At 40.0% G+C, this 15549-nt stretch overlaps 1 protein-coding gene across 3 annotated transcripts in view; it reads right to left on the bottom strand.

Moving 5' to 3' along the window:
- Positions 1–15549, bottom strand: part of HECTD4 (HECT domain E3 ubiquitin protein ligase 4) — a 125692-nt gene that overhangs the window by 15631 nt on the left and 94512 nt on the right. For all 3 annotated transcript variants that reach the window (XM_074972732.1, XM_074972731.1, XM_074972730.1), the window contains exons 48-61: positions 15431–15510; positions 15142–15305; positions 14360–14597; positions 13753–13889; positions 13457–13583; positions 10516–10653; positions 9934–10070; positions 9623–9783; positions 8430–8611; positions 6412–6617; positions 5894–6024; positions 5411–5616; positions 4298–4477; positions 1358–2661 (exon numbers count right to left, since the gene is read on the bottom strand). In XM_074972732.1, the coding sequence (XP_074828833.1) occupies positions 1358–2661; positions 4298–4477; positions 5411–5616; positions 5894–6024; positions 6412–6617; positions 8430–8611; positions 9623–9783; positions 9934–10070; positions 10516–10653; positions 13457–13583; positions 13753–13889; positions 14360–14597; positions 15142–15305; positions 15431–15510 (3391 nt within the window). The remainder of the gene's footprint in view (positions 1–1357; positions 2662–4297; positions 4478–5410; positions 5617–5893; positions 6025–6411; positions 6618–8429; positions 8612–9622; positions 9784–9933; positions 10071–10515; positions 10654–13456; positions 13584–13752; positions 13890–14359; positions 14598–15141; positions 15306–15430; positions 15511–15549) is intronic.

Below are 15549 nucleotides of genomic sequence, written 5' to 3' on the forward strand. Positions count from 1 at the left end.
AACATATTATCTGTCATTTATATTGGTTAAGTCTTGCATTCTCTTTTCTTGCAGAGGTTTAACATTATACATGTGCTACATTAATTCTCTGATACCAGAATTCAGATTTACTGGCAATACATCCACCCTAGGAAGTGGGTTCTTTGAAACCACCACACCCTGGGTTAATTACACAGGCCTCTGAGAAATGACTATTCCATTTCTTAAGTTTGGAGGTAACTCTTGAGATAAGAAGCCTTGAGATACGAAAATATTAGTTCTAGATCAACTTGAAGGTTTCAGGGTCACCTGCAGTTCTCCTCAACTGTGCGGTATTTAGAAAATATCTACATAAAATTAGCCCTTGGAACCAGAGCTATTGTTCCAGCTCCCTAACTTTCTTGGAAGCTGTGAATATCAGTAATGCATCATTACCGGAATAGCTACAGACCAGGTGTACGATTCAACATGATTATGTTACCATTTTCCTTTACAGGATCTATTGCTTATTTCAATGTGAATATCTTTGGCTCAGTAAAAAATTAAGACAGCTGAATACATTCCTTTGGAGTAAACTATATTTTCTTCTATAAGAGGAGCTGAAACACAAGCCTAATTCTGAAGCTGCAACAAACTTGAGGCAGATGTTACTGAAAGCATCTGGAAGCCCAGGGGAGATTTTTCAAATGTGGGATTTAGGAGCACTAGACCTTCAATAGCATTTGCAGTCCTTTGGAAAGGAGAATTTTAAACAAGCAGACGTTAGCTCAAGTATGCTACTCTTTTGGCAACAAAGTTCAAAATCATTCAATGTCAAACCATAATATTGATGGAATCAAGTACATTCTTAAAGTCTACTGAAGTAATAAACTGTAAAAACCCACAGTGACTTTACACTGTTGCATTCAGAAAGGATGTTGATTTTAAAGGTTCTGATAAAGGCAAAAGAAAGTGTTTAGAGTCACTGCACTGTGATCCCGGGGCAAATCTGAAGATAATTTAGTACAAGAAAGCATATCCATCAAATTCTAATTGGAATGCATTTGATGCTGTGTCCTAGTTAGATAGCATAATTTGTGCTGAACTATTGCTTGTTTATAGTACCTGCCACTCTCCATCCAATATACAAAAGTGAATTATTCAAGTTGTAGTATTACCCCCACACCAGTCTATATGGAAAGGAAACACCCTCTTTGGCCCTGTGAGTCACCCCCACAATATGGTGTAGAGAGAAGTGAAAAACAAGATTTGTTTTGTTCTTGAGTCTGGGGGAAGACAGTTACTAGAATCGACATCATTCATTTAGGACAAAATCTGGCCTGACTGCTCCAAGAAAGGGGAGCTACAAATGAATCCCTGACTGCCTGAAAGCTGTTACCTCCACTACTGCAAAACCCTTGATTGGCCGTGACATCAGTGGCTGGTTGTCCAGTGACGTGACAGTGTACATTGATCCAACATCAGACACAGACGCTGTTTCTACATTGTCAAGTTGTTCCCCAAGACTGCCAAGACTGCCAAGGCTTCCAGTGCTGCAAAGTGAAAGATCTAAGCTCTCCTGGCTGGAAACAACATGTGGCTCTAGCAGTCCTGGTGGAATGGCCAACTCCAGTCCAGCTTGAAACTGGTCTACAGAAATATCGCTAATTGTCCGAGAGATACCCTGCGAGCTGCAGAGGGAGGCCTGGCTTGTAGAGGCTGAGGCACTAACACTCATGGCAGGTGTGACGCTGCTAGAACTGCTGATATCGAGACTGTCTGCACTACTAGACACAGTTGGTTTTTCCAAGTCAGTCCTACATTCTCCTCCTCCTGCTTTGTCCTTGATTTTTTTGGGATCCTCTTCCTGCAAGGGGATGTAGATTTCATCTTTGAAGACTCCACCATGTGCATTACACGCCTTCCGGATTGCACTTCTGACAATACCCTCCTCTAAGTGAGTTGGTATTCCAGAAATCACAAGTAACCGACTATGAGCTGTTGCACCCACTAGTGCCTGGCAAGCATCAGCTACAGCATCATTTGTCACACCTAGCCCTTGTGGATCCTTTTTAGTTAGGTGTCTGAGAATTATAAGTAAGGTCAGCGCTCTATGAAACCATAACATATCCTCAGGTTTGCTTCCTCCTATATTCAGAATTGCAGCGTCAGTTTCAGCAGCTCGGGATGAAGACCGTTTACCTGAAGACGATGTCTTTTCCCGCTTCATTTTGACTTTTTTCCTCTTTGACAGGAGGCTTGGGCTCTGGGGCGTCTGTCCTGGAGAAGATGAAGAGGAGGAAGAGGAATCACTTAGATTTGGGGCATTTGTTGAGGACATCACACTAGCTGTTACACTCATGTTGATTGGCAGAGTCACTTCTGCTACAGCTAGACAGCCTTCCATCAGAGCATGGAAGTAGGTTGAAAATCTTCCCTGGTCAGCCACTCCCACACCAGAGCCACCACATGCATTTCCAGACACCCAGTTTTGAGTTTCTTCATCGTATAGTTTGTGCAGTTCAGACTGAAGAGCCATAAGCATGGCTAGACAGGGATTTAGCTGAAGTGCAATGGAAGAAGACAACCCTGCTGGGTTCTTTTTCTGTTCCAGATTGTGAATTTTGCGAAGCAACTCTCCCAAGAGATGAAATATCAGTTCCTTCACACAAGCTGCCATGTCTGTCGTCCAGAGAAAGTTCCCTATGTATGGAAGACAGAAAGACATGGGAATTAGATTTATTCCAATGTGACTGGCTTTATTACATGAATTATGACAACAACATTCAACGGGTGTAAAATCAAGCAAGGCCACTTACAAACCCATAGGGATATTCTTCCCACAGAGACATCTTCATGCAACCTACAAATACATAATACTAGAAGGTCCTATGGCAAAACAAACCTACATTTTGCATCACTCAAGTTCAGCAGGCTTTAAATGCATCACCTTGACTAAAATTAAAAAAATGCAAGAATACAATCTGATCAATGGGCCTGTGTTTACTGAATTGCTGCATTCAGTCTATCTTGTGATGGATGTCTCCACATTTCCAGTTTTTGTTTTACTCCAAATTTTTCAATTCACAACGCATAATTGCATCACAAGAAGCTGTCAGGAGAAGCTGGAGGTACTAGCAGCTGGGTAGGGATAACTGAAGCTTTGTGGCATTTGGGAAAGTATCGGAGACCATTTGTGATTATGGGCAAGGCAACAATTTTGGCCTGGAGGTCATGGTAACTGTTCACAGTAATTGTGAATTTTAATGACGTGTGTGAAACCTGCAGTGATGGCTCCTGTGAGCCTGGCTCTCTGCTGTGGGCATTGTGACCAGGCCGATGAGGTCACAATGCCACTCTGGTTTGGTGCGTACACCCGGTCATAGATGGAGATGGGGGGCGGGGATGTGCCAAACCTGAGTAGTGCTGTGACCTACTGTACCAGGTCACCATGCGTAGAGCAGGAAGCAGGGCCCAGCCCAACAGGACAGGAGCTGCCACTGCAGGAGGAGGGAGCACTGGGCTCTCACGCTCCAACACCCCCACGTCTCTGTGATTTTTTCATGACTCTGGGGTTTTTTTCCCTTGCACCTCTGCCGTGAAATTGACTAAAAATTTGAATGGCAAAATCATAGACTTAATTTTGGGATAAGCCCATGACCTGGATATTTCTCTTCAAATGATCAGCAGAGAAGCAGTTAGTGTTTATACTTAGATTTTCCCGTCTTTAAGGTTTCATAGTTAATACAATGAGATAAATATGAGTGGTGTAAACGGCCACATTCATGATTTTAAGCCACCTGGAGACTTAGGAGGACAGCACTCTAGCAGTTTACACTCTATTCAGATTTACAAAATCATTTTCACAACCATGAGTGCTAGATTTTTTTAAAATCAAAGCTCAGAACATAGGCTTCTCTGGCAAAGCACGGGCTGCAGTACTGGAGAATACAAAGGGTCCTGGTTACTAAGTAACCTCATTGTCAACACATCCTTGCATTGATGAGATAAGGGGTAAAATTTTCAAAAGCTCTTAAGTGACTCCTAAGTCTCATTTTCAAAAGTGATTCAGGCACTTAGGTGCTCTTGAAAATTTTACCCAATGTACTTAAATAGATATCAGCTGGAAAATCTTCATGTGATTTTTCTAGTACTGAGTTTATTTTAGAATTTGGCATTATTAAACCATGCGAATGCACACTGTTTTGGAGTTTAGTAATTATGATGGAATTTATGGTTTTTAAAGGAAGTTTAAATACTGTAATTTTTCTTTCTGAACATTCCAGTTGATCAGCTGTTTCACTGGTCATTAAATACTCAAAAAATACTGTACTCTCACCTAAGAGTTCCACCATTTGTAGGAGAACTGAAGCAGGGATAGTATCCAATTCATCTTCTGATTTTACATCACCATCCTCTAATTTCCACGTTAACAGCTGTTCTGTAAACGCCATAGCCAGAGGGAATTCAAGCGGAAGAGAGTGCAAAACTAAGACAGCACCAGGAGGGGGGGATACTCCTTAAACAAGACGACAGAGAGGAATTCCCATTACAATTCTATAAACTAGAAGGCAACAACTGTGTCAAGAAAAAGCAAAATCTTATTAGGCCAGGTTCAAACATTGTTTTAAATTTTTCTAAGCTTAAGTGTTTGTTAAGTGAGGTAGTTGATTAAATCGACTAATCCTCTCATTAAACAGAAATGAAAAGACAGAAAAGGAAAATATTAAGTTCATGATGTAGCCAGATGTAGAGTTCTGGATTTGTATTCATTAAAATGTATAGATCTTTCATATTCATTGTACTACAGACAATGGTTTCCTGAATATTGACAGGACACTAGGGCTAGTGCAAAATGGAATACAGGAATTATAGTGACCATAAGTGGTGAGACTTTGAAGAATTTATTGAAAAAAAAACCTTGCTTTTTTGCCTTTTCTACCCACCTCCCCCCGAATTATAAACAAATCAAGCTATTTCTCCTACAGGCTGGTGGGAAGAAAGAATGTCATTTCTACTGAAATATTTCCAAGGGGCCCTGATCCTACAGTGATGACGGCCAGCCATATAACTATCTACATAGCTAAAACTAGGTTAGAATGTGGCATCTCAAATAAAGCACCGACCTGGGGCAATGGTTCAGGACTGAACTTAGCAGAGTGCAGCCTGCTCAGTCACCCGCCCCAATCCCTGCAGCAAGCAGGGGAGACCCCCTGGAAAACTCCAAGCATCGGCTGGCTTCTGAGAACTGATGAGTCTGCAGCGTGAGGTGCTGTCAGTTTAGAACTGCCCGGACAGTTTAGTTAGTGACAGCATACTCCTCTTGCCTGCTATTTTCTGGTACCTTGCACAGCGCACATGAACAGAACGTAGGTTTGGTGCTGCCTCAGGAAACTCTGATAAATAAGGTGATTTAGCCTGTCCTCAGTTTGCAAATACTAAAAACATTTACCTAATTTGATGTGGACCTTGTCAGTGGAGATAATCACTGAAGGATACTGATTGGTTGTTGGGGGTGGTGTCAAGCCTGTGTTGGTTGGAGAGGCATCCCGAGGGTAACATACTGCCTCAGTTAGGTTTAACTGACCGTTCCTCTTTATTTTATGACCAAGACCATAGACAAACACGCGAGCCCACGGAGCCTTATACAGGGAGGAACTAGAAAATAACCAGAAAACAATTAATTTAATTAATTAAAATTAATAAAACCCCAAACTTAAAAAGGACACAATCAAGGGGTATGTCATATCCTTCTGCACTATCATCCCCCACCTCTCCAAGATAAATCCTTGGAAAGATTTGTGTGGAAAAATTAAGACAAGCATTACAGACTTCCCAAAGAGGTCTTAGAGAGAGGCAGATCACAATCCAGGCCCAGCAGCCTAAACAGGGTCTCTTTATAACTGGTTGCTCTCCCCCTTCCTTAATAACTTACTCTTTGCGGAATCCAGACTGACTTTCCTTACAGGACACTACTACAAAAGCAGCCCCAGGAAAATTAACATCCATATTGACTTTGGACTCTGAAATAGGGAACTCTTCAGCGGGGAATTGTTCTGGTGCGGTCTGTAAAATGACATTTAACAATGAAAGCCTCGGAAAAGCAAAGCAATAAGCCAAAACCCCTTCCTTGCCCCTTATTTTACAACTAAAAATAGTACTGCAAAGTAGTTACATAACTTGAGACCATTCATTTCAGTACTACACAGGCTATCCCCCTGCACGTGTGCACAAAGTGTACAGTATGACCAGATAGCATTGCAGTGTGTTCACAGAAACACTGCAGTGTGATTAACAGTATTATGAATTTAAGGACAGTAATAAGTATTGTAAAAATATTCTAGCAAGAAAGGCAATCTCTCTAGAGGAAAAAGATTAATACATATTTTAATAAATTCACATTTTCTTTACAGTACTATAAACATTCAGAAAGCATCAAAAAATATCGTTTACCTGAAAGAAGGAACAGATTTGTTTAGTTAGTTCTAACAGACTCTCCTCTCCTTGATGTAGTGTCCGAGTGATAGCTACAGTCAGCCACTCCCTGATTTGTTGTGAATTGCCCTGGTAGAAAAGGTCTGTGGCAGAACAGTTCTGGGAATGGATACAATGCTGTAGGGACTGGGCCAAAAGAATAGAACTTGAACTGATTGTTCCATCTGTAAAGAACAAATGCAATACACTGCATATTTTGGAAGATCCTCTGAACTTATAAGTAGTCAAAGAAACTCTCAGGAGCATGTTTTAAAAAGCTCACAGATCACAAGCCTTTATATCTGCATTTCTGCCCAAGTGCAAGTCCTCCTAAGGTTTAGCAGTATAAGGAATTCTTCCAGGGCCAAACCTGTGCCCCTGACATTGCTGACACAGAATTGAATGGAGGGTCGAAGGCCTGGTCTCATTCTGTCCTAGCATTATTCCAATCTTTACATGGACTCCCCCAGGAACAAAAGCAGTGCAAGGGCTCTGGGGCCACCTAACTGTGCCCCACCCTGGAGGCAGTCAGATATCTCCCTACCCCAGCGTCACATACGTAGACATTGCTTCCTCCAGTGCCCATGTGGGTGGGGGAGTATCCCCATCCATGTGATGGCCTGGGAGACAGAAGGGGTCGAGTAGCTCCAGCTTGAGGGGTTTTTTGAGGCTGTACAATGAGTCCATGGTGCTTGGGGTTTTTCCCCGCTCATTCCATGAGATGAAGCGGGGAGAAGTGGTGTCCCTGTCCTCAAGCTTCTCCCACCCACAAACAAGCTATTTTTAGGAGGCTCCCTATCACTGCCTCCCTTTCAGACTGCTGCTGTCTATTAAGTTACTGCAGGAGCTGTGAAGGGCCAATTTGCAGTGCATGGCGGCACTAGACAAAGCAATTCCTAAAGAGCCTGTTTGCAGAAATCCCACTCAGAGGGGTGCAATTATACATATTAACATGATTCAAATTACTCGCAGGTTAGCTAAACAAGGGCAGAAATGGAAAAAAAATATTGCTAAGAAGGCAGGAGAAGCAAGGAAGTATGGAGGGACGGTGTGTGCTTAATTACAAGTATTTAAATTGTAGTCTAGAAAAGGATCCCAAAGCCATGCAATTCCTCAAAATACTCTGTACTCTGCAGAGGAGTCACACATGATGCAGCCTCTGTGAGAGCTAATCCAGTCTCAGAATGATTTGGGGGAGGGAAGATCTTCAAGTGCTTTAGATTAACTTTGGGTATTTACAACCTATTTTTAGCTACTTTTTAGTTCCTCCTAAGTGCCCTGCCATGTTGCGTGCATCTCTTAGTATGCATAATGGCATTTGACAGGTTGATTTCCACCATTAACACACATTTGATTTAACCCAAGATCTTTTCCCAGAATTCAGCCACGTGCATTCTCTTAGACTCACGAGGAATTAGTTATCAGATTCATGACTCTGTTAGGAAAAGGATGAAATGTTCTGCAAAACTGGAGATGAGCTTAATTTTGAAAATGAAGTGACCCAAGTGGCAGCTATATACCTATACTGAATTCAAACCGTACAATGTTTTCAGTTTCTCACAAAATATCCCACAAACTAAAAGAAGAACAGCAACATATTAAATGGAATCTGTTTGGCGGAGGAATAAGGAAGGAGAAGTCTTTCCTACAGCTTACTTTTCATGAGATCATTAATAAACATTTGCAATGAACACACCTCAGTTTAGCCTAGAATTTACTTGACTGCTTTTACACGGTGGTTAGCCCTTTCTCTAGCTACTCATGGATCTAGTAAGAGACTGCTTATTTCATATGTTCATGCAAGTCTGAAAAACTTAACTTAAAAACAATAGCTCTTAATGGCTTCATGAAACAAACTGAAAATGGTCAGTTTCAAGAAACTCCTAAACTTAATCAGTCTTTCACACAGTTCTCTGTAAGCGCACACTGACATGGGCATTGCTATACTACTGTATCAAAAGCAACGGAGCTGCTGCATTTTTCAAGTATTGTTTTACCAGGAAGGGGTGGTGCAAGAAGTTGGTTGGACAGCAGCTGCAGGTGCTCCAGGGTGATGTCACGGATAGCCGGAATATGAAATAGACGAGTAAACAGATGTGGAGATTTGGGGGCAAAAATATTGAGGAGAGCCATGCGGCAGTACAACCGCGCAAGTGAGGCTTCACATCGCAAAAGTTCTCTATAAAAAAGCGAGATACAGAGTTAATTAAAATAGGAACTATACCTACCACCTTGATTTTTGGACCCACAACAGGAGTACGAACTCAAAAACAGCGATAACTTATTAAGTAGACCCAGATCTTCCTTATTCACTTTGGAAAGCAAATCAATAGTGACTGAATAGGTAGGTTCTATATGAGAAACTCTAAGCAGTAGTGAGAAGTTTATCCAGTCTTTGGGCACCAGCAGGCCACAAGTTTAAAACCCCTATGGCGCTCTTCATAGTTGTGGGGCCCCACATGTATGGATCTGATGACAGGAACAGAGCTCTCTTTACTCGTAACTCTGAGACAAGGGCAGTGAACAAACACGCTTCTCATCTCTAAAAAGTGATGAAGTGATCAATGCCTCAGTTTTAATTAATGATCTGATGGCCCTTTTTGGCAAGGTAAAGGCATAAATTCTTCCTACCCAAAATTCCCTTTACTTTCAGTTGGGACCTCAGATACGGTAGGTCTCTTCCACTAGTGGTCTTTGCTTTTACAGCTTGGTCTTCCAAATTATGAGTTCAATCCTGTGAAGTGCTCTGAGGTCCCACTGAAGTCAGTAGGAATTTGAAGTGTTCAGAATCACACAGGATTGAGCGCATAGATGATAAACAGAAATTACCACCATCACAATAAGTGACTATACTAGACAAGATATTTGTATCCTTGCCAGAGCTAAATATTTATGAATAATTTAGAGATCATTCTTGTTTTAATAAAACCCTAATAAGATCATCATAACTCCTTTTATAAAAAGATGATCTAGCCAATAGTACGTGGAGATCAAATGACCTCTTTTTAGGTCTAAACCTAGTGAGTGTACTAAGAAGGTGTTCAGCAGTTTTCTTGAAATCTACTATTTAAAGCAAAGCTGCAATAAGTAATACATTTTACTGTATGAAACACTGTATGTTCATCCAAATAATATGCATGGAAATATTGATATAAGAGCTCTAAATACACTACATTAATTTCTTATTTACCTGTGAATTTGGATGTTTGTATTATCCAGAGTAACCAATCCATTTGTTGCAGTCCTCCTATAGCCAGCAGGTGGCCTTTCTAACATGTCAATAGGATACCAGTATCTTACCAACACGCCTTCACTTCTGAGATAAGTCTCTACTTGCACCAATTCATTTACCTGAAATGTCAAAAACAATGCCATCAATATATTGGACACATCTTTACTCAAAGAGCAGAAAACAGCATCTTACATGAACTAGCATGTTTCACCATGTAGATCAGAGAAAAATGCTGTAACCCATTAAAAAACAAATATAGCTTTACTCACCGAATCAACGTCCAGAACAACACCATGGAGACCAAATGTCTTCAGCATCCCACGAATAGCAAATTTAGGTAAAGCCGTTCCCACAGCATTGCTGGCCACATTGTTACTGTCTGGGGAGCGAGTCACCACTGTGAGGCCTGGAGATAAAGGAAAAACATGTCTTCAAAACATCATTTAACATGAGAAGGTCCTGAATAAACTAACAGTATACACAAACTGACTCCTACCACCCAGAATCTGATAGACTAATCTTTGGCTCAGAATGCACGAAGACTGTTTGCATTAACAATGCACAAGTTGTAGCCTTAGCACACCTGATTCTGCTGTTTGGCGAGTTGTTTTACACGTTCACTTCGTGCACAGCACATACATTGACAAGTGATTCACTTTTTAGAGAAGTTATTAAAAAAAGGTAAAACAAAAGCAGTGATTTAACCCCTCCAGTTCTATCCATTTGTTAAACTAAAAACGTTGCAGCCTTAATTTAACCAAATAATGATTTTGTCCCATGTGCGCCAAGGTCAAAGGGTGTTTAGTCCTAACTTTTCTCCTACTGGCAAATAAAGATTGAAATAGACATACCTTTCCGAACTTTATCAATAGTGAATTTATTTGCTTCATCTTTGATATCCTCAATGGTAGGAAGATAGAGGTCTCTTGGGATACCACCATTTTCCTCATAAAGGAATTCTACTGTTTGTCGGGCTATATCAACCATTCCTGATAAACAGAATAGCATTTGGATTAGATGCTGGCCTTGGTCTTGTAACAAACCACACAACCTAACAAATATATCACAACATAGTCTCATTTACTCATTACAAGCCAGATTCTTCCCCCTCATTCATCTCTTTGGGTAAGAGGTAGCAAAATCTGGCCTTATGTCTAGCACTCAAAAAGACGAAATCAATATTATACTGATTTCTGGAGAATATTTATAGAGCTAATCTGTTTCAGGAAACAAGTTTGTTTACTACTGATGATAACTATTTCATAGTTAAACTAAATGTTTACCTGCAGACTATAAGCTATTCTGAAAAGACAGTGATAAAGACAACAACATTGTGGGTAATCTACTGCTGCATTATATTAAATAGTGTTTCAAGCACTAAGTTTGTGCACTTTGGACAAAGAAAGTCATTCTCATTTACTATTTACCTCTGTAGATTTGCTGTCCAAATAGAAATTTATGAGGAGTAGACATTTTCAAAGCATCATTCTAAGGGATACCATAATTAGAGAGAGACTTAGAGAGAGAACTACCATAGGAAACAAAATAAGAATGGCATGGGTCCATTAGGATAAGTCTTAAAGATAACCTTCCTCAGTCATTTAAATACTTCTTATGCTCACTTAAAAGGGAAAGAAACATGCAAAAGTCCCAGTTCCTTTTGCAACCTCAGATCCTCAGAGCACCAGAAGGGGTACTAGCAGAGCTTTAGTATTCCTGCCCTCCAAGTTTTTGCACTATGTTCTAATGCCTGAATGGCTTCCATATCTGGAAATGTTGCACTTGGCATATCAAGGGCCCTAGAGTAAAAGAGTAGAGGAAAGGAAAACAGAAGTGGCAGAAGCTCTACTCTTCCTTCCCAGCTGAAGTGAGAAATAAACAGATTCTTCCAAAATACTAAGACCACTGCTCATCCTCACCATGAGATTTTACTGATTATTGAAATTCTATCAACCAGGCTGATTTGAAGTGAGGCTTTCCTAACAATGAGCTAATATATCCTGCATTAGAACACTTAACCTCCGCTACCCAGGGATACATTAAACTAAGATTAATGAGCCAATGGATTATAATAATCACGAAACAAACTAAGAAAGAGCATTATAAAGGGAAAACCACAGCACAGAAGCTTGTTTTGATTTTATCAGAACAGAAATGTTTATCTACTTCATTGTTCATGACTTTTTTTTTTTTAAAGGAATGTTTTATTTTAATCTGCATGAAGAAGTGACTAGGAACCTCAGTGTCAAGTGACTAGGAACAAAGACATACTCAGTCACTCACACGCTAGCTGCTGTATAAACGTTGACCTACCAAGTGCAATTAACTTGAGAGTGGCAATGAAATAAAAAAAAGGACTTTTAAAGCAAAGAGGAGAAAAACTTATTTACAAAGCACATTTGTCATTGAATATTCAGGCTGATTGGGCCCCGTACATAAGCTGTAGAAGGCGGCTGTTGACTCTCCCGCTGAGCAAGTAATCGTATGTGAGGATGAGCTGCCAAACTTGTACTGAAATGAAAAGTCTTTCTGCAGCATTCCCCTGTGTCCAAATCACTAGTTTATCAACATGGAAGAAGACACATCTTGGGAAAAAACCCTAACACTAGGGCTAAGGTTTCTAGCCATAAAAATAAAATGAATTAGCATACGTCTGATAGAGGTTACACCCATGCACTTTGCCAATAGCTCCTGAATAGCAAGTAAAATCAAGTATCAAAAGCAAAATACACCACTAGGAGTTCATGAGAACTGTGTAGCATTTTGTCAAGATTTTATGGTCCTTAATCAAGTAATTTTGATTAAAAAAACTTCTATAGAAAAGTAAATGAAAAAAATCTCTGATCATACAGGATTATACAACTAAAAAAAAAGTGTCAAAGTAGAGAAATTAAGGTACCAACAATAACATTAATTTTAGTGTTCAAAATGAGCCAAATTAAGTCCTGAAGTTCCCATCCTTGCCTGGCGTTGGTTTCCTGCAGAACTAGGTTAACAGGTCAGCAGCCCGTATCTTTATGTTGTAATGGTTAGATCTTTGCAATGAAAAACGTAGAACTTTTTTTCAAATGAAAGTAGTGACCCTGTTGAATACAGTAGAATCTAGCAAAAAATGCTAAACTCCCCTAAAATCATGTAATACTTTATTAATTATTATTATTGCTGCATTTGTGACCTTTTGTGCCCAGTGTTAAAGCTTAGTTCTGTTTTTTTTGTCAGGAGATTTCAGTGTGGTACTTACACAAACTCCCTCTTACTGGTTGTCCCATCAGCCCCTATTCCTTGCCCAACTATCTCACAAGGGGGTAGAAATGTCATTAAGCTCTGCTAAATGCTAAAAAGCTGCCAACCATTTCAATCATCTATAACCTTTCTTCTTTCTAAAAACGCTTCTGCACGTTTCACACTTCAGTCAGTATTGATGTAGCTGTGTCTAAAAAGTGTGTTTTAAACTCCAAACGACTACATGTTTTTCTGTTCTCATAAGACTCGTAGCCCATAACCTAAAAAACAGAAAAGAGTTTGCAGAAACTTTCCACAATCCTCTCCCCCACACAAAATATCTCACTTTTCAGCAGAAACCAAGCATGGAAAATATTTGCCCAAAAGAAGAATGTTTCTGTAAGTTACAAGCACGGGAAAAACAGAAGACTAAAACTGTTTTGCAGCCTTGACTCTAGTAAGTGCAACAAGGGTCTGGCTAGACCAATCCAGCTCCCACAGTTTCATTCCTGCATCTGTTATATGCCACATACAATTATGATCATAGAAATAAACATTTGATAGTCATACCTAGCTGTAAAGCTCCTTTAATCTGGTCCAGACCAGACTTCCTCTCAGCTTCATTGCGGAACCGTCTTCTAATTGTAGGGAAAACTTTAGTCTCCCAGGCTTTAACCAAGAGGGCATAGTGATCCTCCTGGGAAGAGAAGTCAAACAAAAAACAAATGGCATTTAGAACAAGAGATTTAATGGAAACTCTAGTTTCTCAAAGCAACAAAATTAGTTCATGACACATTTTTTTTTAAATACAAGACTTGTAGCTAGAGAGCAGCTCTGTAACATGTGAGGTGTCCCATCTTCCTTACCCGGGGGATGTCATCATCATCATCATCATCGCTTTCATCGTCTGCAATAGCAGGGGGATGTGGATCTGGGCCTGATGTGAACAAGTTCTCATAGCTGAGTTCCATTTTATAATGACACGAAGTGTCACTGTCATATTCTGCAACCAACCAAATGGAAATAATGAACTCCCAATCATTACTACACATGCTAAAATATTTCATGAAGTTCTTCAGATATGCTGCATTCTGTGTTCTCTCTCCAATCACTTGGTGGAAGTTTAATGCATTTTGACATAGTGTAGCACATTGAATAATTCAATCAAGTGAGGCATCTAACTACATTCAGAGCCCTAATAAAATAATTTTTCATTATGGTTACTTTAACTCAGAACAATTTGAGTGCTTTATTCTGTATAACGTAAAACAAAGATAACTGATTTTTAGAATGCTTTGTCTAAAATGAAGTGAGCATTTATCTGCCAAGGTCTATTGCGTTTCTTTAACGATTATTGTATTTTATCTGGGGAGCACCCTGAGAATTTCAATTCGAGAACATTTAAGTGGATTTAGACTGTTTTACTGAAATACACTGAGCATGCGATTTAAATGTGACTAATGATCACTTTACGTTGCTGAGCTGTGGCAACAGCAGCAATTCTACAAGGAGGTCCGTGGGTTCCAGGGTCAGAAGCTATGCTGGTACCAGCATCGTTATCGCTATCGGAAGCCATGGCAAAAGGCAATGCTTCAAAGTTGGCACTTATTTCTTCAGCTAGGTCAATGCACAGATCAGCAGCATTCCTGTGAGCTTGTCCCTCAGCATAGGCAAACTGGCGAGATCCAAAGTTAGCCCGGACTTTTGTATTCTGTAACACAATTCAAATAAAGCATAAGAAGTTTTTGTTTTAAAGTACTATTTTAACGCTTTGTTGTGATCTTCCTATTCTAAACCTTGGCCACAGGATGAGATCCCCACTGGTTATTACCATATCCTCTAGTGATATGGATTTCCTTGCATTATTGACCATAAAGTTTAAAAAATAAGTCTGATAATACACAATTGAAAAATATAAAGCTGCTCAATACAGTCTTTGAGCTATAATTGTTCAGCCTGGTGCTTTCAAGAGACAGTCATGTGGACAAATGCAATTTGCAGCAAGGTCACTGTTAAGATTAAAGTGAATTAATAGTCAAGTAAGGCCTATTAGTATATAAAGATTAACTCAGTCTCCTCATCAGACCAGCTCTACTTTATTGTCTTGATGAGTGAGAATACAAGTTTTAACCCAAATGAATAAATAAAGGTGAAAATGATATTAAAAATAGGTCACGGTTTCCACCCAGGAACATTGACTAGTGTTGGTGAAAGTCAAATATTTCCCAAAGTAGGTGTTTTACTGTTAAACCTGCCTTTTTCTGAATGTGCACCACTGGCCACATTCCACCAGAGACGTCCTCCAGATAAGGCCCAAGTCGCTGTCCACAATACGTGAAGTACACTCTTCCTTTAGCTGGCTGTCCTGGAGGGGGAGGAGTGCCTTCTGTTCTCTCCCAGCCAATTCCGGCTATATCACCTAGAGGAAAATAAAACACGACCAAAGAGAAACAAGGATTTTTCTGTTTTTCATCCATTACCTTGTTTATATTTAAGAGGTGTTAGGCTCTTTCAGCTAAGTAAATAAACTGAATTCTGACATACCAGGAGAAAGGGTCACATCCAGTCGAACACTCTTCCACTGTAGCAAGCTGGAGCCATTGTAATGCACAGCTCGTCCATTACTAAGAAAGTAAATGTGAAGAAGAAAGTTAAACATAAAA

The sequence above is a fragment of the Natator depressus genome, chromosome 15, assembly GCF_965152275.1.
Source record: "Natator depressus isolate rNatDep1 chromosome 15, rNatDep2.hap1, whole genome shotgun sequence".
Lineage (NCBI taxonomy): Eukaryota > Metazoa > Chordata > Testudines > Cheloniidae > Natator > Natator depressus.